We start from the raw sequence: 23,583 nt of genomic DNA, 5'->3' as shown, positions 1-23,583 counted from the left end.
CCCCCACAACCCAAAAAGGAAAATGTGGATATGGATGGATGTGTAAAACAAGTTATTTTATCTTCCTGTGTCTGTATTCATGTCAGTTTTTTAGCTAAATATTTCATAAACTAACAGAAACTTTAATGAACCTTGCAAGAAGTAAACATTTGATTGACATGTACAACTGATGAAATTTGAGTCAACCCAGTTCAGCATGGCTGCAACAGCTAAATGACTTTACCCAACCCCAGAAATGTTTTTTAGAGTAAAGTTTCTCACCAATCAGCTGCTGCTTTAACCCTTCCACGTCAATTTCCTGCTTATTTTAAAGCTGCCACAATCCAGCTTAAAGGAAAACTTTAGAAAATGAACATTTTCTTCACAGCTGTTACCGTCTTTAACATCACGTGATCTCCTTCCTTAACTTCAGCAACAAGACTGCCGCTACAACCCTGCGTATCGAACAGCGAACTGCTCCCGGTACGCCTTCCTGCCTGAGGGGGACGAGGCGGCTCTGATGGAAGGGATTTCCAATATCGGACCCATTGCAGTGGCGATTGATGCCACGCGGCCCCGATTTGCTTTCTACAAGAACGGTAAGGTGCTTATTAGATAAACCAACTGTTTTTGAATTAAAAAAAAAAAATCCAGATACTTTAAATAAAGAGGCTGCAGGACATATAATGCATGAAGTTAAGCTCTACTATTTGCCCTTTATGGCTTGTTTGAGAAAGCGTTAGCTAGTTGAAAAATACAAATACAAATCCAAGCATTTTTGATTAATTTCACTTTTCTTATTCCAGGAGTTTACAATGACCCCACCTGCACCCAGAACGTTAACCATGCAGTCTTGACTGTGGGCTACGGTACTCTGAATAATCAGGATTATTGGCTGGTAAAGAACAGGTGAGACTTCATTACTGTCGTTTATATCCCCTTTGTTTCTTTATTTTCCATCACTTGTTTGTCTGCTTGGTGTTTTCCAACTGCTTTAAAAGGAAAAAAAAAAAACAGAAAGTGAAGCCGAACAAAGCTCTGGAAGTTCAACAATCAAAGACTACTGGTTGCGCTGTGTTCACATTTGGAGATTTTGCTGACAGAAATCCAGAAACTTTGATATTTAAAGCTCTAACATTCAAATCATTCATGCCAGAGTGGTTCAAAACATCAAAGTTCATGCTCAATAATCCAGTTAAAAGATCCAGCAAAGTTCAGGCTGGTCATCTGGATGGTTTTTTTTTTGTTGTTGAGACGTTTCATCCTTCATCCAAAGGACTTCTTCAGTCCAAGGAGCCACAACAAACTCAGTCCCACATGCAGCACACTCACATAGTGAACCAACCAGTTTGCTGGTGATAAAATGGTTTCTGGGGCCCGTCCTCTCCTCCGTCGACTCCTCTGAGGCAGCCATAACCAAAGTGGTTCAAAACATCAAAGTTGTTTTTTTTTTTTTTTTTATGAAATCCTTTGGATGATGGATGAAACGTCTCAACAACAACAACAAAAAGAAACCGTCCAGATGACCTGACTGAACTTTGTTGGATTTTCTACCTGGATTATTGAGCATGAACTTTGATGTTTTGAACCACTTTGGCTATGGCTACCTCAGAGAAGTCGACGGGGGCGAGGGCGGGTCCCAGAAATCATCTTATCACCAGCAAACTGGTTGGTCGACTATGGGAGTGTGTTGTGGGACTGAGTATGTTGTGGCTCCTCAGACTGATGAAGCCCTTTGGATGAAGGATGGAACATCTCAACAAAAAAAAAAAAAAAAACTGTCCAGAGGACCAGACTGAACTTTGTTGGATTCATGCCAGAGTTTTAGACTAAGATAATCTAACGATGAGCAATGAGTTATGGTCATTTAGGTCAAACGACGTAAACTAGACAATGTGTGAATCCTGAGATCTTAAAGAATTCAGTACCTCTTAAAGTACATGCTGAGGGTGACTGTCACCTACTACCATGCCAAACACGCTCAATATCTATCAAATGGTCTGAGCTGCAGCCATGTCTGTGTCGACTAAGGTCAATAAGCTGCGGCAGCCATCTTGAATTGGGTTGACTCCTAAATGACACGAGTTCTAGATGCACATGGAATAGTTTATAAAAGCTATATCAAAACCCATCTTGTAGTTTGTTGGATATTTTGCTAACAGTAAGACTCACGCATAGATGAAAACCTTATCGGCTTTGCTTTTGGCTGCAGGTGATAAAAACTGAGCTGTTTTGTGTCAGGTGATCTCACGAAGAGAGGTTTTATTCCCCTCATTCAATACAAGAAAAACACAGTTTCAGATTTTTTATATATTTATTTGTTGTTGTTTTTGTTTTGTTTTTATGGGATCTACAAAACACGTTACATCTTTGTCATTAATCTCCTTCAAGTCAACAAGTTGGGTCACTTTTCATTTTCAAACTATAAATTGTCTGTAGTAGCTCTGTCTGCTTGTGGTTGTTCTACATCCAATCCTTTTTTATGTTTTCCACTCATTACAGAAACATTTACTTTTAAATCTATATTTATAAAAGCTGTTATTTTTTTCTCACTCCTCTATTCTGTGCATCCAGTTGGGGAACTACATTTGGAGATGAGGGCTACATCCGGATGGCGCGCAATCAGAAAAACCAGTGTGGCATCGCTCTGTACGGGTGTTACCCCATCATGTAGCTGCAGCGGGAACTGATCTGCGTCACGCGCAAGATTAACAATCTAAATCATCTATCGTTAGTTTTATTACAGCTCTCCAAAACTACTACTACAGCTTAAAACCAGCATCTTTCTAATACTTCTAATCATCATCTGCATATAGTAATATGCAAAGGGATCTGTTTTTCTGTAAGTCTTGATTTTTGTTTCAAACTGTAGGGTTGTTACATTTATGTGTATTTTAAACTTTGAAAACGATGTGCTCCTCTTGGATTATGATTTACAATAATGTGTATGAACACCAAATTTTGTACTCATTGTTTAAAGCTGTGAGGAGATCTTTGATTGATAAATGCGTCCATCATCAGCACTGAAAAAATGTAACCATTAAAACAACAAGTATGATTTCTACAGGGCTTGCGCATCAAAATCAGAAGTTCCCGTGCAAAGATGCACAAAATCCTGCAACTGTGCCTTAATAAAAAGTTAAGGATTTTTCAGAAATGTGCCAAGTTTAAAAGTAAGTTTTTATTCAAAGGGAATAAAAGTGATAAAACATCAAACAATCTGTGGTTCATGAACATGTCAGACTGTTCTGACATGATGTTTGGAGAATGATTGTCTAAATCAACAGAATATTCATGGGAAAATACGAAGAATATGATGAGTCAATTCTAGAAAATGTAACACCGTTGTCTTAAGGTGTACCGTACACGTCGCACCGCCGTATAAGTCGCATCTGTTATGCGTCACCACTGACCTCCCGGAAACATGGGCCGGTGTTGCGCCAAAAATCGATTGGCTGCTAAAGTGCGGCCGTGGGAGTGTGCACGGGAAGATTTTAACAAGATTAACACTTAAAAACAATTTGTTTGCTTGAAATTATAGCAAAGGTGTGTTTCAGTTTAATAAATAGACTTTGCAGTCAATTCGGCTGCATTTCAAAAGCCAATACGCTGAAGCAGGAGCACGCTGAGGGACGACTCGTTGTGCATTTCTACAAAATTTTACAAGATAACCACCTAAAAACTATTATTTGTTTGCTCGACTTTATAGTAAAGGTGTCTCAGTTGAACTTTTCCTTAATAAATGCACTTTAATGGTCAAATCAGCTGCATTTCGTTTAGGCAACGCGGCAAAATACAGTTGATTTGACGTTTGCTCCAGGAGTTCCGGAGCGAGACGAAGGTGGTTATGTATGGCAAGCCAAGTGTCTCATTAATAGCCACTTTTACCTATTAATAAGACACTTTGCTTGCCATATATGTTGAGCGCCCTCTAGTGGCTGATAATGGTAGTGTTCAATATTTTCCATGTATTAATGAATGATTTTTTTTTCTTCATTTTTTTCATTTACCCTTTATTTATCCAGGTAGTTTCATTGAGCCACGAGAACTAATTTTCAAGAGAGACCTGTTTGGGGAGCAGATGGGGGTAAAGGGACTTGCTCATGGGCCCAGAGTGGGGCGAATGAGGTACCGGGCTTGAACCGGCGATCTTCCGATCACAGGTCCACCTTCTCTAGCCTCTGCGCCACCACTCCACCTATTGTGAATGAAAATTGCAAATAAAATTGACAGATCTCAGCCAAAAATTGGGTTATAAATATGGGGAAAAACATAAATAAGTCGTTTCGCTGTTTAAGTCGTAGGGCATGCTAATTTATGCAAAAGGATGTGACTTATACAGCAAAATGTATGGTAACTTACTGACTTAAGACCAATTCCAAATGGAAGAACTGTGCTTAAAATGAACAGTTTAAGATTTAGAATGTAAAACAGCAGTTTAGCAACGTGCTAACACTTCCAGCCAAGTCCAAATAACACGACGGAGCCCAGTGTTGGGTTACAAATGAATCATTTTTTATTTTTTTAGTGCAACATCACAACAAACAATTTTCACATGAGGTATTCAAAGGGATTTTCTTTAGTTGTCGATACAAAACGTCCCACCATGATTGATGTTTAAAGTGATGTGTATCTTTTTTTTAAGCCTTTGGTTGGTTAGCCACATTCAAAAGAGTAAGTCTAACACGTGGACAAGAATGGCACGGTAAAGCATGGTGGGAAGGTGAGTCCGAGCTGAGGAAACTCCAATTTAAGTCAAATACTTCCCTCGGCTCTTCATCACTTAAAGCTTTCTGTGGATTTTATTAACTCCTACTTACAACAGTGGGATCGAACAGTTTTTCTACTACACTAAACATTAGGAAATACCAGGGGGAGGGACGGGGCGTGGCTTACAAATGTGGAAAAATAGCTTCTGTCTTCTGTGACCTTTTTTTTATTTCAGGGTGAGCGCTTGATTCTTTGGGCCTCTTGGGCTTAATTCTATAGTTTATGGAAAACAAGGAACAGGCAACGTTGATTACAGCAAGAACCTCCTTGCTTAGATTGTCACCTCCTTCTTCTTTTTTTTTTTTTTTTTGGTCTTGAGAATGATTTCATATTTATATACAGAACATGGATCAATGTGACTCTAGCATACTGGGCTTCAGCTTTGGCTGGATAGGGGCCCCGATGGGCCCCTGTTACAGATTGATTCCAGCACATTTGGTTTGGAGTAAAAGGCATGAGAAAGAGACGGATGGACAGACAAGATAGATAGATAAATAGATTGACAGACAGACACCCCGACAGGATGGACTCTTTGGTTAAGAAATATCTTTTTCACACAACATCTCACACAGTTGAGGTAGATGGGTAAAGTCTTTGTGTACACACGAGGGGGGGAAGGCAGGGACAGACACACTTGGGCTTACAAAGTCTCAAGACTTCCACCTGAAGACATGCTCTTTTGTCAGTTTCTCAGTTCCAGCTCTACATACGGTGTTTTTTTTTGGGAAACAGAAATTATCGGCTCATTAAACAGCACGGGTGCCTTTCTGTGGAGTGGCTCTGGAAGGAACTGCTGATGGTGCCACATGTTAATCTTTGGTATTTGTTCTCTCTTTCTATTTTTGTGTGAAACACTGAAAGTATTGAACCACTTTGGCCATGGCTGCCTCAAAGGAGTCGAATGGGGAGAGGGTGGACTCCAGAAACCATCTTATCACCATCAAACTGTTTGGTCCACTATGTGAAGGTGCTGCCTGTGGGACTGAGTTTGCTGTGGCTCCTCGGACTGATGAAGTCATTTGGATGAAGGACAAAACGCTTCAACAACAACAACAAAAAAGAAACCATCCGGAGGACCTGACTTAACTGCTATTGAAACTAATTTGTCTTTATAATTCTAGTCCTGCCAATCTAAAGGTACTCATTATAAAGTCATGACATAAAAAATGATCTTCAAATTCATAAAGAAACAAAATCTGCACTATACTTTTTTCAAGGTTTCCTTTAAAGAAAAAGAAAAATCACTTTTTTATATTTCCATCTTAATTCCCACCTTATTTTCTTACAATCAGCCAAGTGCTTTGTTTACATTGAGTGTGTACCCGCATTTTATAATTGCATATCAATACATCTGGAAAACTACTGGAATAAACCCACAGCATTTGATATAGTCCAGGATACCAGTCATGCTTTGCACTGAGTACCTTTAGTGTTTCCTCAGAACTCTATCTGGAATTGACACTAGGGGGAGCCGAAAGGCCAAAATGGTATAAAATCACCTGCAGCAGCCAACTGTATTCACCCCTCCCTGCTGCCTCCTCTGTGCACAGAAAAGGACGAGCTTTCCTTCTTGACACGGAGCAGAAGGTGGCTCTGTCTCCATTTTGGGCTCCCAGTCAGGGAGACAAAGGGAACCTGAAAGGTGTCACCTCAGCTTTGATACCAAGACAGCAGCGAGCAAGGGTCAGCAGAGGAGCCTTCAAGCTCTTTTATTTTTAATTTTGTTCACTCCTGTACAGACCCAACGGTACACCCCCACCACTGCCCCCCCTTTGCTCTCAGCATGCTTACAATTGTCACTCATTAAAGTTTAATTCAGCTTCATGCCTCACTACTCCAACACCCCCCCCCCTGTTCCTCAAACAACCCCTCCTACACACAGAACTACCATCCTCATTCTGGATGATTCAGCCTCCTCTCTGATCTCCCCCCACCTCTTTTGAATGCCCCCTAAAGCCCACAGGTCTGGCCAACAGCGGACCTCGGCCCAGAGACCCAAAGAGGAGACGGGATTATAAAAAAACTGCCTCCCCTCTTTGAAGTCCACGAAAAAGTCGATGGCCTCTTTCATGACCGCTCGTCTTTCAAGTGCACGCTGCGAAGGGGGCTACACCAGTCCACCCCTTCCAACGTTAAAGACGGAGCGAGAAAACGAGGCCGGGTGGAAAACAGCCGTGTCAGCCTCGTTACTCTTTGGAAGCGTTTACTCAGGAGTGAGAAAGTGGGGTCTTTGGTGATTTTCTCCTGATTTACACGTCCGCCACACCAAACACCGAGAACAATCGAGACATTGGTGCAAACCATTCATAGACCACAGGAAGCATTCGAGAAACCCCCGGTGAAGGTGGAACCATAAAGGCCTTGACCAACGAGAAACTAAAGGTGGTATCACTGTCGGACGACTGATTTAAACAATCCCTCAGAATTGCTAGAAAACGTAAAATTTCAGCTGTATGCTCAGATATTTTGCGACCAAGAAACCATCTAGCCCAACGGTTGGGTTTTTGAAAACTCCAGCCTATTTTCACATGCACAAAACTCTAATATTGATCTTGCACATAATTTTGTTGCCGCACCATTTTACTTGTTTTGCTCCCGTCTAAGCAGCCGAGTTAAAGACATAATCTACTCAAGTAGACTTTTGAAATAAAGGACGTCAGAACTGGAAGTTTTTCAATAATTATTTATCATCTGGGCATTTGTTGGGACTGTTTCTGTCAGAGGAGACGGTGGAGAGGTGTCAGAATACAGCTTGAGCACTCTTCACTGCTATATCTTTGGAAAACGTTAAAACTCTAGTGACGGGACTGCGTACCTCAGAGACTAACACGAGGAAGTTGGGAGCCCGGTGAAGTTCAGAAGACGTTCTGAAGACATTTAAGACTCCCTCGTGAACGCCGTTCCCCAACTACTCGCATCCCGGTGAGATGCCACGTTAAATAAAACGAGCCCAGAGAGGAATGCTCAGATCCACAAAGGTCAGGGATGATCTCTTAAGATCTTCAAAGATCGAGTACACAAAAAAAACCCGAAGACTCAAACAAGACTCGAACGCACCTTAAGAGCATCAAGCCGCAAGCAAATTGTGAAATCTTTGGAACAAAGCAACAGAAGAGCAGGAGTGAACCTAACCTCACTGGAACTGAGAAAACTGGCAGAGGAGCTTGGCATGTGGGGGAACAGTGAGCTCACACGGAGCTGGACATCGACATGAGTTTCTGCACCCGAGAGGAGTTTGTGTGAGGGAGATGGCGGTCACAACCATGCATGTTTAGCCAAGCAGACACAGCAGCACGCATGTTGCATGTGACCCTGGAGGACTCCTCCACTTCAGTCGGCGCTCCTCCGGACACTCCGGATGATCTTGGTCTGAATATGACTTTACAAGCAACTTCTAAATCCATGGGATGCCACATCATCTTTGTCACTATTATTATCCATAGTATTATTAATTATAAATATTATCACAACATTCAAACAAGCTTTGGCCTTGGCATTAAGATCTGACAGCAGAGACATTTGCAAGAGTAAAGAATTCCCCAATAGTCTACAAAAGAAAATTAAAGGCCAGGCCTTCAGGATCGAGAGATACGCAACATCACAGGGTGGATCGGGTTGGACTGTTTGGATCGGGTACTGGGTTCAGGGATTCAGGCCGTACATTCAGGGAGGCAATGGTAATCTTTGGTATTACGATGGGATTCTACAGCTAAAAGTGCCCATCAGAAAAAAGTCTTAAGTTTCACACAGACATACAGAGCATTAAATAAATACTTACAGTATATAGATAGCATAAATAAATTACCAAATAAATAGAAAGAAAAGAAAGGAAAATCAATAAATACACAAATACAGAAATAAATAGCATGATCAGGTCAGTAATTGCATTTGAAACGTTCTTGGTTTGATTTATATTTTGGCTATAAGGAGGCGTGTTAAAGCCGTGCCTTTGTGGACCAAAAGAAATGACCTTGCACGTCAGCAGGGCTGAAACAAACTGCCCCGCACTTCCAACGTGGTTCTATAAATAGATCGATGTGCTTGAAATCTGTACAAAAAGGGCAGAAAGAATCACATTCCTCCATTTTCTAGACATCTGTAAAAAAAAAAAAGGTTTCGGAATGAGGCGTTTTACAGTTCGATTTTTGTTTTGGGGGAAATGATTCAGAAAAAAAACTAAAATGTCACTACACTTCGTCAGCTTCGAAACACTTCTGTTTCCTTTTTGTGGCTTGGTCTTGAGTTATAAAATGGCTGTGGAGCTTTTCTTTGGAAGCTCAGCGAGAGTCTTAAAGCTAAACGGTTGCATCAACAAGTCTGTTTTGGCGTCCCACTTGTGTTTATTGATTTTGTCCCGGCGTATGTCGAGATGCACTGTAGACCCCCCTTGAAACCTCTGATTAATTCAAGATGAGACCGTTTAGACAAAATGCCGTAGATACTCTTGTTGGTGGTTAATGATTGACGGCTGGGACTTACGGCCGCTACAGAACCCTCTTGATTATTCCAGGCTCCAAACTTGAAACAGCACCATACGGTCCATCACCATGGAAACACATGCTAAAAAAAAAGGGGGAATTGGCTTCTTTGCGATAAAAAGGAATTTAAAAAAAAAAAAGCCTTTTCTTCCTCTTTCACCTTGATTCTCGAGGAAAAATACGGCTGAAGGGGAGAGATTAACATCTTTGGACAATGGTGATCACTTTTGATTAAAAAGGTACACAATGGAGCTCTCCAGACGTGAGCAAACTTCTTGATTCTTCACGTTTGGTGAGATAAAAATAAAAATTGAAGGTACATCAAAATATGCTTCCTCCTGATTTGCAATACCCTCATTATCTCTAAACTACACAAAGTAATGAGATGGCATCTATGTAAAGGTGTGAATGTTTCTGAGTCACCTTTGACTTTACATCAGGACCTCTCATCCTGCAGGTATCACTCCAGGCATCGCCTCCTTCCATTTCAAAGAGGCAATCAACTTTGGTTTGGTGGGGGGGTGGGGGATGCTTCATCTTCATAAAATCACCTCCAACAGCTGGCTCCGTCACTCCTTCTGATAACGAGGAGGACATTTGTAACGGCTGATCTCCACTTAGACCAGTCTATGCGCCTCCTTGCTCCCTCCCTGTCGCGCCTCCTGAACAATCGGTGGTCACGCCGTGCTGCAGGACACTGCAGAGGAGGAAACGCTGGAGCCCGAGGAGCCGGTGGAGGAGGGGCGCCCCTCGTCTGCCCACTTGTTGAGGTTGCGTCGGCGGGCGTTCATGAAGAAGTTGCTGACGGTGGAGAGCTCCAGGCCCAGCTGCTGGGAGATGGTGACCTGCAGCTCTTTGGTGGGGCGGTGGTTCTCCCTGAAGATGGCCATGAGAGTGCGCCGCTGCAGGTCTGTGAACACCAGCCTGGTGCGCTTCGGGCCCTGGTTGCGCTCCAGCTTGCTCTGCTCCTGCTCCTTGCGCTTGCAGGCTGCAGGCACATGGACGAAAGATGTATTAGACAGAGACAAGGGGAAACAGGTTAGCTAACAGACTGGCTGGCTAACTAGGACAAATGGATTAAGCTGAGGGAAAGTGGATTTGTTGAAAGAAAACAGATTAGCTAAGCAACTTTGATTAGTTGAAAGAGATGAATCAGCAACTTGTTTCATTGTGCAGTAAAGGAATCAAGATGTTCAATCGTTCAGATCTTGTTGCCAGTGAGCTGCTGTCGGATAGATAAAAGGAGCCGAAGAGGCCACAGCTCTGATGTTTTTAATCATGGTGTTTTTATCCCTTTTGTATTATATTTCCAAGTCTTCTCTTTAGATGGATTTGGCCTGGAATCAAATTGTGAAGTCTTCCAAAAAAACATTCTTCAGGAAAAAGAACAGATTAGTTGGCAAAATAAAAATGAATCATTTCCAACCAGGTTTTTATTTTACCATTAACAGTGGAAATCCCAGATATGCAAACAATAAAAGATTAATGAATAGTAATATTGTGCAAAATGGAAAAAAAAATGCACATATTTTAAGCCAAACACAAACTACTCGTGCTGAAAGATGAATTAGCGTCTCTTGTTAAAGTGTTAAAGTTGCTGATACTCCAACAGTGTACGCAGGGACTGAGGTGAAAAAGTCCTCTGTTGATTTTGTTTTTTTATTAGTGCTATTTGCATTATTTTCTCAGTCTGTCTTGCATACATCAACCGCAGAACAAGAAACTCGAGGTCCGGGTTAAGCACCGCTGCAGCCACAGCAGACTGCTCAATTATATAATCAATATTAGCTCATGAAACGATCTGAAATAAATAAAAAAAATGGAAAGAGGAAAAAAAAAAATTAACCTGCGAAATGAGCCCGTTTTTGTTGGGCAGGAATGAGAAGCAGCCTGAAGTGTGTGGGCCGAGCAGCACATCCATTTTGAGACTCAGACGAGTGTTTTAAATTCAGGCTGCATGTTCTTCTGCATATCCATAGCTGAACCCTTCACCTCTAACACGCTGTAATTCTGTATTTACAGGAAACACAACACCAACCTCTGCCTTTGTGTATCGAGCCAACTTCCCACCGCCGCACCCCAACCCTCTTCCCCTCCCCTCTCTTCCTCTGTTCATCTCCTTCCTCTCGTTTCCCCCACTTTTTTCCCTTTGGTGGACGCTACAACATCATTAGTTTCACATAAAAGTCATTTACATGTGGCGGCAGCGAGTGAGTAATAATCACTTTAGGTGGAACTCATTTATTTTCTGTTTAGGGCGAGGTGACGTCAAAGAAAGAAGAGTCGTCAATGCCCACAGGGTGTTTAGAAGCCTTAAGTGGAATAAAACATATTTGGGGGAGTCCTGTAATTACCTAAATGCACACTTTTAGGAGGTTTAAATCAGCGCTGTGCTGTAGGGCCTCTGTTCTGCTGACGTGTCAGATGTGTTTCCAGGAGTAAGCAGTAGAGATCGTGCACACAACCAGCCGTGCAGCACATACATGATAACTACACTGGTAATGTTGTTTTATTTTTCCTTTTTCTGTCATTATATAAAGATTTTGAAACATTTGTAATCAAAATATTATTACTTGGAGCTTAAAAAGTGCATAAAAGACAGTATATTGTTAAGAATTTTAAAATACAGTATAGTCCCTCGCTACTTCGCGGTTAATTTTGACCGGACTTGCTCTATCACAGTTTTTCAAAATATGATTGAACATGACACACAAATGGCTGATTGGTGGATGAGCTGCACGATCGGCATGGATTTTTTATTTTTAATTAATTATTTTAAATTATTTAGCACCTGCTGCACCTCTGTGCAGCCCACACTGCAGGATAAACTTCCTCCTGCAGCTGATCAGCTGTTCTCGTGCAGATGGGGAAAGTGGGCGTGGCCAAGAGCGCTTGCAGGTGGCTGAGAGCAGAGGAGGCAGGGAGCTGAAATCAGGACACTGTCTCTTTTAGAGCATTTAGAGTTTAGAAACATTGTTTAGAATATTGCAAGAGTGTGGGAAGGGTTTAAAATGCCCATATATATATATATATATATATATATATATATATATATATATATATATATATATATAATTTACTACCTGTACTTCTATCCCTACTTCGTGGGCTTACGGATCCACCGCGATACACGAGGGACTACTGTATTCACTAATAATTCAGAAATAATCTGTTCTTCAGGCTTTCAGAGTATGTAATAAACCCTACCAAGGCTAACCCTCCCAGATATTTGAGCCTTTTAAGACCTGAAACGTAAAAAAGATTAATAAAAAGATTAATGAAATGAAATATTTTAAGAAATAGCTTTACAAGTTCAAAAATTAAAAGCTTGTTTTTCTGAACGAGGGGTCTAAGTTGAATAGAATCAGACATTTTGGTGCAGAAAGTCAATGTTCTCACGTGGATGCAGGGTTTCAGGTCGTTCTAAGATTCTTTTTGTGTTATAAATATAAATTTAGAAAAGAAAAGGGTACGCTTTCATGAGCTGCGTAGTGATTGTTCTCAGTAATAAAATAAGTAACTAACACTCTAACGCCCATAAACAACCCATACTATATAACGACACAATAAAGCTTCTGAAATTAAAATATGGCTTTTATTTGATTATCAGTGACATCATGAACGCCTTTGAAAACCTTCTGCAGGCGTATTGACCCAAACTCTAAAGAAAGTTGATTGTTTTTCTCTTAATTAATGAATAAAAATCACCATCCAACATCTAAATATATATGTGAAGATTTTTTTTTCATACTTTATTGTGAATGTTCTGGTATAAAACATATTTTTGGTAATACCTGAAATAATTTTGTTGCTCTTTTTAAAAAAAATCTTGTTGAAAGGACTTTTATGGTGATGTCAGCTAGAAATAACCATGAAACTCCATATTTCTACCTCTAACAAACAGACTTGATCCAGCTCACACGCACGCTACAAGATTACACTTTATAAACCACTGATGCTGCTACTTTCACTCATAACAGCTCTGACACGTTCGATTGATTGGCTTCTCATTGAGCAACACATCAAGGCTGCTGCTGGTGTTCACCGTACGGCCGAGCCTCCACTCCTCCAACTCACACCAGCAAATGTCTCTCATTAGCAGAGTGCTTGAGGAATGAGCGTGACCTCAGTGCCGCCTTTCCCATTTTCCACGAGAGTGCCGCCGCAGCATCAGCACCGGACCCCAGCCCGAGAGCTGCGTCCTCGTGCACCTCGGGGCTTTGGTTGCTCTGGAGTCCGGCTGAGTTTCCTGAAACTCACGCGCTCGAAGTGGACGTGAATAAATCTGGCCTGAGAATGTTCAACTCCGAAATCGTTATCTGGAGGAAGTGTTTTGACTCTGGGATGCACTCTTGTCAACTTGAGATTACCGCGGCCTGTTAGCTTTTAGGGCATCAAGAGCTCGTTTGCATTTCTGAGAGTTATCGAACCACGTCTCATTAAAATCTGAACAGGCCGAGATGTCAGCGGCATGTCAATATCACCACAAGTGAAACGATTTTTTTTTTTTTTTTTCCCAAATGCTACATTTTTTCACGGGTTTTACACCATCTTCACCATCGATGTTTGTTTGTGGGTTGGGGGTTGGGATATACAGCGGTGCACTCTCGGCTCATGTAATAATGAAAGGAATGACATGATAGTGCCGAACGGCTTGTAGCGTGGATTTATAGCTTGTTGGAGGAGTCGCTGAATCCTGCATCCTCCTCCTTCTCCTCGCCTCCATCCTGTCCTCACTGCCTCACAGACGATCACAACCATTAAGTAAATGCTTCCTTATGCTGTAATCATGTGTAAAAAGCTCACAATTACCATGCTATAAATCCCCGGCTACTCCTGCACATATAAATATTCCCCCATAGGCTTCTTATGATCGTGGGAACAGCCCCTAATCATGATGTATGCCCCCTGTCTTGTGTTGCTGAAATGTGATCGAAAGTCCTTTCCCTCCCCCCGTCCTCTCCTCCCAACCCCCTCCCCTCCATCCCTAGCCCACCCCCTGCTGATTTCGTGGGCCAGGGGCTGATAGAAATTATTGATTAAATCTGTGCAGCTCAGACTTCTCGACCCACAGAGGCTGGTTAACCCCTTCAGTGCTGGAGTTGGGGAAGCTGGAAGAGTCAAATTAACAAAAACAACTAAAACAGCAACGCCGTGCGCTCGGTGCCGCACAGCCGAAGCCACGTCGGACCGGGAGCCGGTCCTCGTACGCAAACGGGAATCGGCTCTGACCTTTGAGCCTCGCCAAACGAATGTGAACTGTACGCAGTGAGGGGTGGACGAGCCTTTGTGGTTTTCATAGCTGTGGGGGTGGTGCAGGCGCCGGAGCCGGCACGTAAACCACATTGACCTTTCTTTCTCATTCAGACCTTTAGTCAAGGGCTTCGGCCATCATCTTTAAAGTTATAGTCTCTGATCCCCTGCTTGACTTTAAGTGTCGAAGCAGGGCTGTGTGGTCTTTATCCTGCCTTCTTCTTCGACTAAATCCTGATTGCCTCCTCCACAGCCTGAGGTTGGCTTGAAGATGCATCTCATATACAGTGCAGTAATCCACAGAGCGTGCACACAAACAAGATGCTGCAGATAAATCCGAGGGATCACCTCCTCCATGTTTTGCGATGTGTCTCGGCACAAAGACGGCTATTTGGAAAAACAAAATGGCAGCAACTGCATTCCATAATTACAGCGTGTCGAGCTTCAGGGGGAGCTGCAGGTCTCTACAGAAGAGACTTGGTTATGGAAATAACATGGCCCTTTTAAAGGGCCTTCCATGTGTTTAGAAGACTGCCGCATTAAGGAGGATCATCTTAAAACTTGAGGCGTGGAGCGGAGAGCACTTGAGCTGTCTTCAGACTGGGGAGCACAGGGCACCACGCATTCTAATTCCAGTCTCGATTCGCCGATGCGGCCGAGGTGTGTGTGGGCAAAGCGTGCTGCTCTTTCCCATGGAAATCAATAGAGGCTTGTAATTAAACAAAAGGGGGTTGGCCAGGGGGGTGAAAAAAACACAACAACCCTCTTCGGAAAGTAGGTTATGTAGAAAAGTGCCGAGCTGTCTAAATTGTGGCTTTGCCAAGAACTAAATATGCACTTTTAGATCGTGTGGGAGCAGCGAGCGAGAGAGAGAGAGAGAGTACGTCAAACATTAAAACACTTCTCTGTGTAGGCTTTAATTTTTTATGAGTCTGATTGATCGGCTCCTCAGACGTTGTGCACTGACTCGTTGAAATAATGTTGTTTGTACAGACGAAGAAAGGGGACACTGCAAATAATGGAGTGACTGGATCTGGATTTCTGCTCAGAGCACTGTTTCGTCACGATGAGTGTGTTTTCTTGAAGATAATTTGCATCGAAACCACTCAGCCCGTGATTGGATTAAACAAGCCAACATTCTACACCAAACGACACAACAAACCCCCGAGATAACTCGTGTGCAGATAAGAGCTTTGCTCGTGATTGCCGTGACGTTTTGCTGAATGGAGGATGTACACATGTGCTCTCAGAGTTGGACAATCAAAGATCAATAATTGTGAAGGGATTGCAAGAGTGCACAATCATTACCTATGAACCCCATTGTGTTGTTGGGCTTAATCAGTCGAGCTGCTGACAGAGAGCGAAGAGCGGTGATGAACTGGGAAGGCTCGTGCACACGCACAGCTCACAGACCCCTGCAGTGAGCACGCCACCGTCAGACGCACACACACACACACGCACGCGCGCGGTTGTCCATGCCCCTCTCATATTACTGTGCTCACTTGGGTTTCTTTCTGTGCAGCGTGTATCAGATGGGCCCCCCGGTCCCTGTGGAGGGACGACACTGTAACACGGCACTGTACAGCGTGCCGTCTTCAATCCGCGTCCCCAAAGAATATTAAATGTCAAGCAGCAGATTACAATGTGCCTTTTAACAAAAAACTAATAAATCTCCGCTCTCTGACAAAATCCCTGATTATCAACGTGTCTTTAAGGTTTTTCCTTTAAACATTGCAAAAGATTTATAAAAGCAGAGCTCAGATTGTGCGTTTTGTCATAAAACCAACAAATCTATTAAATTCAATGGCTGAAAACGAAACCAAGAATGGTACATGGTAAATGGACTGTCTTTATACAGCTCCTTTCTATCTTATCCACATACTCAAAGCTCTTTACAACAATCTGTGCATCATTTACCCGTTCATACAGCGCTCTACTAGATCTATACGAAGACTAATCAGTGCTTTATCACATTCATGCACAATGGGACGCACATGTGAGGGGTGCAGTGTCTTGCCCAGGGACACTTCAGCATGTGACTGATGGTGGAATCGAACCCCCAACTCTCACACAGGAGGACGACTGAGCTAACCACTCAGCCACAGACGTCCCTATAGAACTGTTGCAAATGTATTTTTGCCCGAGCAGTGCATGCGCACAAACACGACGCACGCACCTGCAGTTAGGCAACAACTTCTGGATTTTGTGCTCGCCGTACTCCAGCAACCTGCGAGCTGCTTCCCACGAGCAGAACATTTGTATTTAGTCCCGCAGTAATTGCCTCGGTGAGGACGCTGATAAAAGGCGTCTGGCAAAAGCTCAAGTCTAATTTGAATCAGGTGCCAACTCAACTTCAGGCAGGAGCTGAGCTGATATCAATCACTGCGCAAATTAATCAATCGCTCCAGAATGGCATATCTGTTCAAATCATTTTGTGTGCTCAAAGGCGATTAAATTGCCAACTGCTGCTCACGTTGCTCTTCATGCTTCATTTGAGAGGAGGGCAAATGTCTGAGTTTTCTTTTTTTTTTACTTTGTGGCTACTGTACAAATCAATAGGTGCTGTTTGGGAACAAAGTAAACAAAAGAACAGCACACATGGCCCCTTTTTTTTTTTTTTAACTCAGACTGTCCTCAACGTGCTGCTCAGTCCCTGTTATCAATACCTGATGAGATTAAAGCTGAACTAGTTGTACACTCTGAGTGAAGAACAGAAACATCCGCATGATGCTTTTCCTCATGTATGAACCTGAGCTGCATACTGATCGCTGAAGAAAAGAATTTTTTGGAAGACATGGAGAAGGGTGGCGTTTGGGGAGTGTGTCTGTTGTGCTTTCTGTGTGAAGGTGAAGGTGTATGTGTGAGGCATACAGAGAGCAGAGGCAGATCTTACCCTCCAGCCGGAGCGAGGCCATTCTTTGAAACTCAGGCTCCTGCAGCCAGCGAGACATCCTCTTGAAGGTCTCGCGGCCAGACTTGAGCTTGCCCCAGGGCTTGGGGTTCCTCAGGAGGTCAGACAGCGTGCCCTGTGACCTACAGAGAACCCTCTCTGCAAAGATGGCCTGGGGGATGCTGTACCTCTTTAGCTCTGTGATGATCCTCTGGGCCACATCCCTGGTGTTGATCTCCTCCCCGCTGCCGCCGCCCTGTGACCCGGGCAGCATGCCCTCTCCGGGTGAGGATGCGGTGGATGATGAAGAGTGCAGGTGCTCACCCATCTTGGCGACTTGTTGGCTCGGGTGGTGGTGAGGCTGGTAGTGCTGGCTGTAGATGTGGGGGTGGTGGCTGGAGGCATGCTGGTGAGCCTCCATTTTGTTCAGCTGATGTCCAACAGACACGTCTCCTCCTCCCAGGCCTGGTGGGGACATCTCTCGGCCAAAATCTGATGCTCGGCAGAAAAGGCTCCCCCCGTGGACATCATAACCGCTGTGGAGCATCTGTCCACCGCTGCCATTAGAGCCATTGCCCAGACCGCCATAGCCATGCATGGAGGCACCCAGACCTGAACCAGTGGAGGGGGGTGACAGACTCTGGGACATAGCCAGCTCCTTGCCATATGGGTTATAGAAGTTGGTGCTGAGGCCTCGGTCTTCGCGCATGAGGGTGAAGCTCCCGATAACATTACTGACGGGGAGGCAGGGGTGATGGTGATGGTGGTGGTGGAACTTGTCGTCGAACGGCTGCAGGGGGGTCAAGGTGGTGTAGGTGCTGCCGGCGCCGGACGGGGAATCGCCACTGTAGCCCAGAGCAGACATGGAGTGGTCGTAGCCCGGTGCACGGGGCTCGGGTTCCAGAGCCATGGAGGAGCTCCCGAGGGAAGGCCTGGGGAAGGCGGCGGAGAGGTCCCGTGAGTGGAGCATGGCCCTGCCGTCCTGGCTGTGGGCCAGATCAGAGTGGCTGTGGAGGGACATCTCCCCTAGACCTCCATCCATCTTCAGTTTCAGCAAATGAACGGGTATTTCTTTGCTCTGCCGTTGCTCTCCTCTTGTTATTGTTGTTCAGCAGCCAGGCTAACAGTCTGCAAGGTCTCTTGTTACACCAGACTATGGATTTATTGATTTGTGAATTAATTGATTTCCGGGCTTATGGGGTGTCTAATTAATTATCTGATAGCATTAAGTACTGTCTTCAAACTCCCAGGAAACAAGTTTGCAGCAGCATGAGGAGCCCGGGCTGGGTTTGTGCATCTGTTTGTCTTTGGTGCTCAGCTGTTCTCCGACAGAAGCGTCGCTTTTGTGCCTGCGCGAGACAAGACGGCCGCTGTTAGCCCCTAAATCTACAACTTCCACCATTAAAGACAAAGAAAACAACCGCATAACGTTTCCCCGGAATTCATTTTACGCACATGCGTGGTAAACAATAACAATAATAAGAGCATTTGGGCGCAAGTGTCTCACAAAAGCAGCGAAACACACGATAATCATCATGTTAAGTCTTCAAAATGAGCTCATTTCATAATATATTGAAATATTTCATGTTATTGTTTAAAGTTATGAGCGCGCGCACCGGTGCGTTTATTTGGTGCCAAATTAAACAAAGGATTTTAACAGACTGGATCGTTTTGAAGAGATTCATAGTCCTACCTTTTTTTATCCACTTCTCAGAGCGCGTCCGCGGCTGCTGTCCGCCCTGCGCATCTCCACGACTGTGTCGCCGAGCAGACCTCCAGATCCACACAATTGGTCCGCTGCGCCCCGGGGTGCTACATTCACCAAACCACAGCGCAAGAATAAAAAATGAATCAGAAAAAAAAAACACATCTGCGGTCACTAACAAACCTCACGCGCGCTCTCCCGTCCTCCTCCGGTTTTGAGGCTGCGCTTCAGCCTCGTGGAAAAAAAAATTCTCCCCGCCTGAGCTGGTGTTTTCACTGTGAGCTGCTCTCCTCTTTTTCTTTCATTATCTCGTGAGATTTTCCTCCTCCTCCTCCCCTTCCCTCTGCCTGCCACTTCATCGATCTCACCACCAACTCCTTCCCCCCCCCAGCCTCCCCCCGGCTCACATTGACTCCCAGCTTTCAGTGCGTCACGGCCTTAAAAATCTGACAGATGTGCGATGAAATTCCTACTCCAATTAACCCTTTTCTCTCCGGGGTGGGGGGAGCGCGGAGGTGGAGATGCTCCTTTCCTCATAACCCCACAAGTTAAAGCTCATCCTTCTCCTTCTTCTTCTTCAGATTAATCCGTGCACAACTTCTGAATAATGCGCGGACATCCGGCTGTTTATCGCGCCTGATCAATGAATTTTTAAAGATCAGATGGTTTTGTCCTTTTTATGGAGCCAGTGAGGCTCTTCTTGCAACATTATGGAGATATGTCATAAATGTAAATAATAAACAAATGTCACAGGGGGAGACGGGTTTAAAACATAATTTAGGGTGAACATGAGAATAAAACTAAAAGATTAGAAGTATAAATGGCATATCCACCCCTCATTTAGAGTTAAACAGTGAAATAATCCGGGCTTCATGCGCCATGATTGTTTTCAGTTTTGTTTTGCGTTAACCCTTAAATCTCCTTCAGGTGACGCGCTCTTGTTTTTCTCTTTAATCAGCACAGCCCTCTTTGTTCAATCACTTCGTTCTGAAAAGTCCCTCACCAAGATCAATGCGACCCCCCCCCCCCTTTATTTTTTCTTTTTGTCTTCCATGAGAGCAGCGTCCTGCTGCTGCGCCACAGAGCAGGCCCCCGCACGTGCGCCACTCCTACAATAAACATATGCTTTGCGATCGAGTGGAATTTTGCACAAAGTTGAATGAGTGTGCGCATGTGTGTGTACGTGCGTGCACATGTTTTTGCTTGGGTGTGCACGCATCTATTAACCTATTCTGCGCATTTAAAGCTGCATGAACGCATAACTGGTTAGGCCTGCGCGTGCATGCATGTTCGCGTGCTCAACAGAGGGAAAATAAATAAATAAATAAATAAATAAATAAATAAATAAAACAGAGTCTGACCGAAAACAGGGAGGCAGAGCGCGCATACTAATCACGCGCGTCTGTCAGTTTAATTTTCAGAGTTGACCAGTTTGGAGGGAGCGCGCAGCGCGGCGCGGCGCGGTGTGGGACCGCCGGCTTCCCGGAGCAGATGCTGCCCTATCGATCCGGCCCCAGCCCGCACGGAGGGCTGCGTGGATGGAGTAGCTGGAGGTAAAAATGGTCAACAGATACAAGCTTTAAAAAAAAAAAGGTCCTTCAGAGGTCGAGGTGAAAGTTCATCTGCTGTGGCTGGAAAATGCGCAGAAGCAGACTTGACCTGCAACACGGTCCCAAATCCAAAAATATGTTTATTCATTTCCTGGATGACTGAGAATCTCCAACATCAACGTCCCAACTTTTTACCCTGTGAGGCTTCAGACTCCCGGAGAGACATTCAGGTCGTGCAGCTGAAACACTGATGCTGAGTCCAGGCCCAGTTTTAAACGTCATCACTTTTCTTACACTGCAGCTACAAGACTGACTGCAAACATAAAAAAAAAAAAGTTATTCTGAATTAAATCAACTGTTTGAAATCCAGTAGTTTTCACATGGAATTCTGAAACGTGGGTCCACACTCAATGTAAACAAATCTCCTTGATCAGACTTGAATCTGAGCCTAAATATAACAAATTACTTCTTTGGACATCATCGTTGATGACGTCACTTGAGCTGCTTTAACCAAATGCACGTTTGCTGCAGATCAGAAACTTTGTTTTTACATTAAAGGACACATCACGATGTGGGAAAATGTGTCGATATGTTTCTTGCTTTGTGAGATTTTAGCAGTCTTCTTGACTTTTTAATAAGTAGTTTAAATCCATTTGCTTTAGATTAAAAGCAAATTCCATAATACTGAAAATCAGATCAGCATCTGAATGTTTACAGAAGTTTTATGGCATTTAGGGACTGAAAGAAGAGCAGTTTTCACTGGCTGTCATGTGAGGAAGAGCAGCTCAAATCCTTTAATGCTTTAACGTAATCCCTGCAATGTGATCAAGACAGATCCGTTAAAAAGAAATATCATATGAATCACAAGTGAAGTGACTGAAATGGGTCAACATGTTGACATCTATGGCAAAAACATTTAGGATAGCATGAGTTGTGATGCCTTTTTTTTTACACTCTGGTTTGTTGAAGAATGCAGATAAAATGTTTGTTTACATTGAGTGTGGACCCACATTCAGAAACATGAGAAAAACCACAGGAGTAAACGTGTTTTTCTCATTTTCTTCTGTTCATTTTAATGTTTGACTACAGTTAAGGCTGGGGGGGGGGCTGCATCTTGCATGGCATTATTGAGCAGCAAGCAAAGAGGTCAAAGGGCAGATGTTAGGACCTGAAAATGACCACACATGAGTTGCAACACGAATAAGAGGAGGCAGGAAGGTGTTTCTTTTGTTGCCTCTCTTCATGCTCTGATGCGAGCAGCTCCTCTCTGAGACGACTTCCAGCCTCTGGCTTGTCAACATTCATAAATTCATATTTATTACAAAGTCTGGGAAAATGAGCCGAAGCAGAAGGTATGTTCTGCAGCCACGCACGTGCTGTGAATGCGCGAGCGGAAGGCCTGCAAACATCCCCGACATGCACCGCGGTGGATGGAGGAGGGAACCCCCACCCCCACCCCACCCCATCATCTGTTTAATCACCGAGCCAACACAACCACTTATTGGGAAATTATAGGTGGTGGTGCGCATGCGCGCGGCTGCAGTTTTGAACGAGAGGTTTTGAAGCAGCGAACAGGAAGAGAAAAAATTATCCAAATTATTTTTACAACGAGTTGGAGGAAAGACGCATAAAAACATTTTAATAAAATAAATAACTTTAATTAATTTGTTTGTTCCTTAAAGTTAAATAAACTTTTCAAAACTTTAATGATCATAAATCAATTAGTTTCACTTTAATTTCGGTTTGTCCACCACCACCCCCAACACACACACACACACACACACAGAGAGAGAGATAATGAATACAAAATGCAAATAGTTTTGTAAAAATAAATTTATTATCACAGACTGACATGAAAAAGTAAAAATGTTCAGGTCAAAATTTCTTTCCTTTTTTTTTAAAGTAATTAATTATTTTATTTATTTTAAGAAAACAAGAGCTTCCAAATCTGAAGGGCTTTTAATTTGTAAAGGATAAGTTTACTTAACAAACAAAATAAAATGATTGGAAGCAGCTTTAAAATATAATAAAATGAGAATTTTTTTTTAATGTATAAATGTTTTCATTCTAATTAAAATCATATTGAAGTTGCTGAGGAGTTCCTATCTCCTTCATCAATAATCTTATATTTAATTTTCATTACATTTTATATTAACTATTGGAACTTTTTCCACTTTTGTAGTCAGTAATCAGTAAAAAAAAAAACTTATAGAAAACAAAAACATGAAAATATTTCTATGAAATAGATAAAAATAATATATAATTGACCTGTTTGAACAAAATATGCACGTGTCTGTGTTTTTACGTGCACAATGAACACACACATTGCAAATCTTGTAATGCATATATATTTTATTACTGTTTTAACTGTTGCAGCAATATAACGTTCATAAAATGAATTATTTAAATAAATATAAATGAACTTTTGTAAAGTTTGTGGCATTCCTGTGGTTTGTTTATCAACATCTGGTGGAAGAAAATAAACAACAACAACCCACAAATATAAAGCAAAAAGAAAATACAAACATGTTTACATAATAAAACAGATCATCAATTTTGTAGAAGCACATTCAAGTTAGACAACCAATTATTAATTTTTAAAATAGTTTTAGAAAATGTTTCATTTTAGTTGAAATGTTTTAAAGTTGCATGAGTTTTTATTTTATTATTATTCATACAAATTTTGTGCAGATATACAAACAGAAGGAACAACAAGTTGAATACTGAAGCAAAATATATTATTATGACATAAAGGAAAGTATTATTAGATTAAACATAGATTTTTTTCTTTTAAATCTGGATTTTAATAAACTAACATTTTTAACAAATAAGAAAAGCGTCTGGTTTAATAAAAAAACTTCCAGTTGTGTTTCTATTTATTTCCCACATTTCATTGCTGTTTGATCCTTTCTTATCTTTCCCAAAACAAATCGATCCAATCAATGATTGTCACGTGAC

The 23,583-nt window shown here is 42.7% G+C and overlaps 2 protein-coding genes across 2 annotated transcripts in view; one reads left to right on the top strand and one right to left on the bottom strand.

The window, feature by feature from the left end:
* Positions 1-2,707, top strand: part of ctss2.1 (cathepsin S, ortholog2, tandem duplicate 1) — a 14,873-nt gene extending 12,166 nt beyond the window's left edge. Inside the window, exons 6-8 of the mRNA XM_037676128.1 lie at positions 413-578; positions 786-888; positions 2,554-2,707. Of these exons, the coding sequence (XP_037532056.1) occupies positions 413-578; positions 786-888; positions 2,554-2,653 (369 nt within the window). The 3' untranslated portion in view covers positions 2,654-2,707. The remainder of the gene's footprint in view (positions 1-412; positions 579-785; positions 889-2,553) is intronic.
* A 7,076-nt stretch (positions 2,708-9,783) lies between these two features.
* onecutl (one cut domain, family member, like) lies at positions 9,784-18,412 on the bottom strand. Its single transcript, XM_037676756.1, has 2 exons — positions 17,374-18,412; positions 9,784-10,215 (listed from the first exon to the last, which is right to left on the bottom strand). The coding sequence occupies exons 1-2, from the start codon at positions 18,410-18,412 to the stop codon at positions 9,905-9,907; spliced, it is 1,350 nt and encodes a 449-aa protein (XP_037532684.1). The 3' UTR covers positions 9,784-9,904.
* Between the last annotated feature and the right edge of the window lie 5,171 nt (positions 18,413-23,583).

The sequence above is a fragment of the Nematolebias whitei genome, chromosome 5 (assembly GCF_014905685.2).
Source record: "Nematolebias whitei isolate Nwh7 chromosome 5, NemWhi1, whole genome shotgun sequence".
Taxonomy (NCBI): domain Eukaryota; kingdom Metazoa; phylum Chordata; class Actinopteri; order Cyprinodontiformes; family Rivulidae; genus Nematolebias; species Nematolebias whitei.
This window is presented reverse-complemented; position numbering and strand designations above follow the sequence as displayed.

What these genes read in the sequence shown, in the direction of transcription:
- onecutl (XM_037676756.1), bottom strand. Translation starts at nt 18,412, where the DNA reads ATGGATGGAGGTCTAGGGGAGATGTCCCTCCACAGCCACTCTGATCTG. An exon ending in GGCCTCGCTCCGGCTGGAGG is followed by an intron (nt 10,216 to 17,373) that starts GTAAGATCTGCC and finishes ATGTGCCTGCAG; the next exon opens with CCTGCAAGCGCAAGGAGCAG.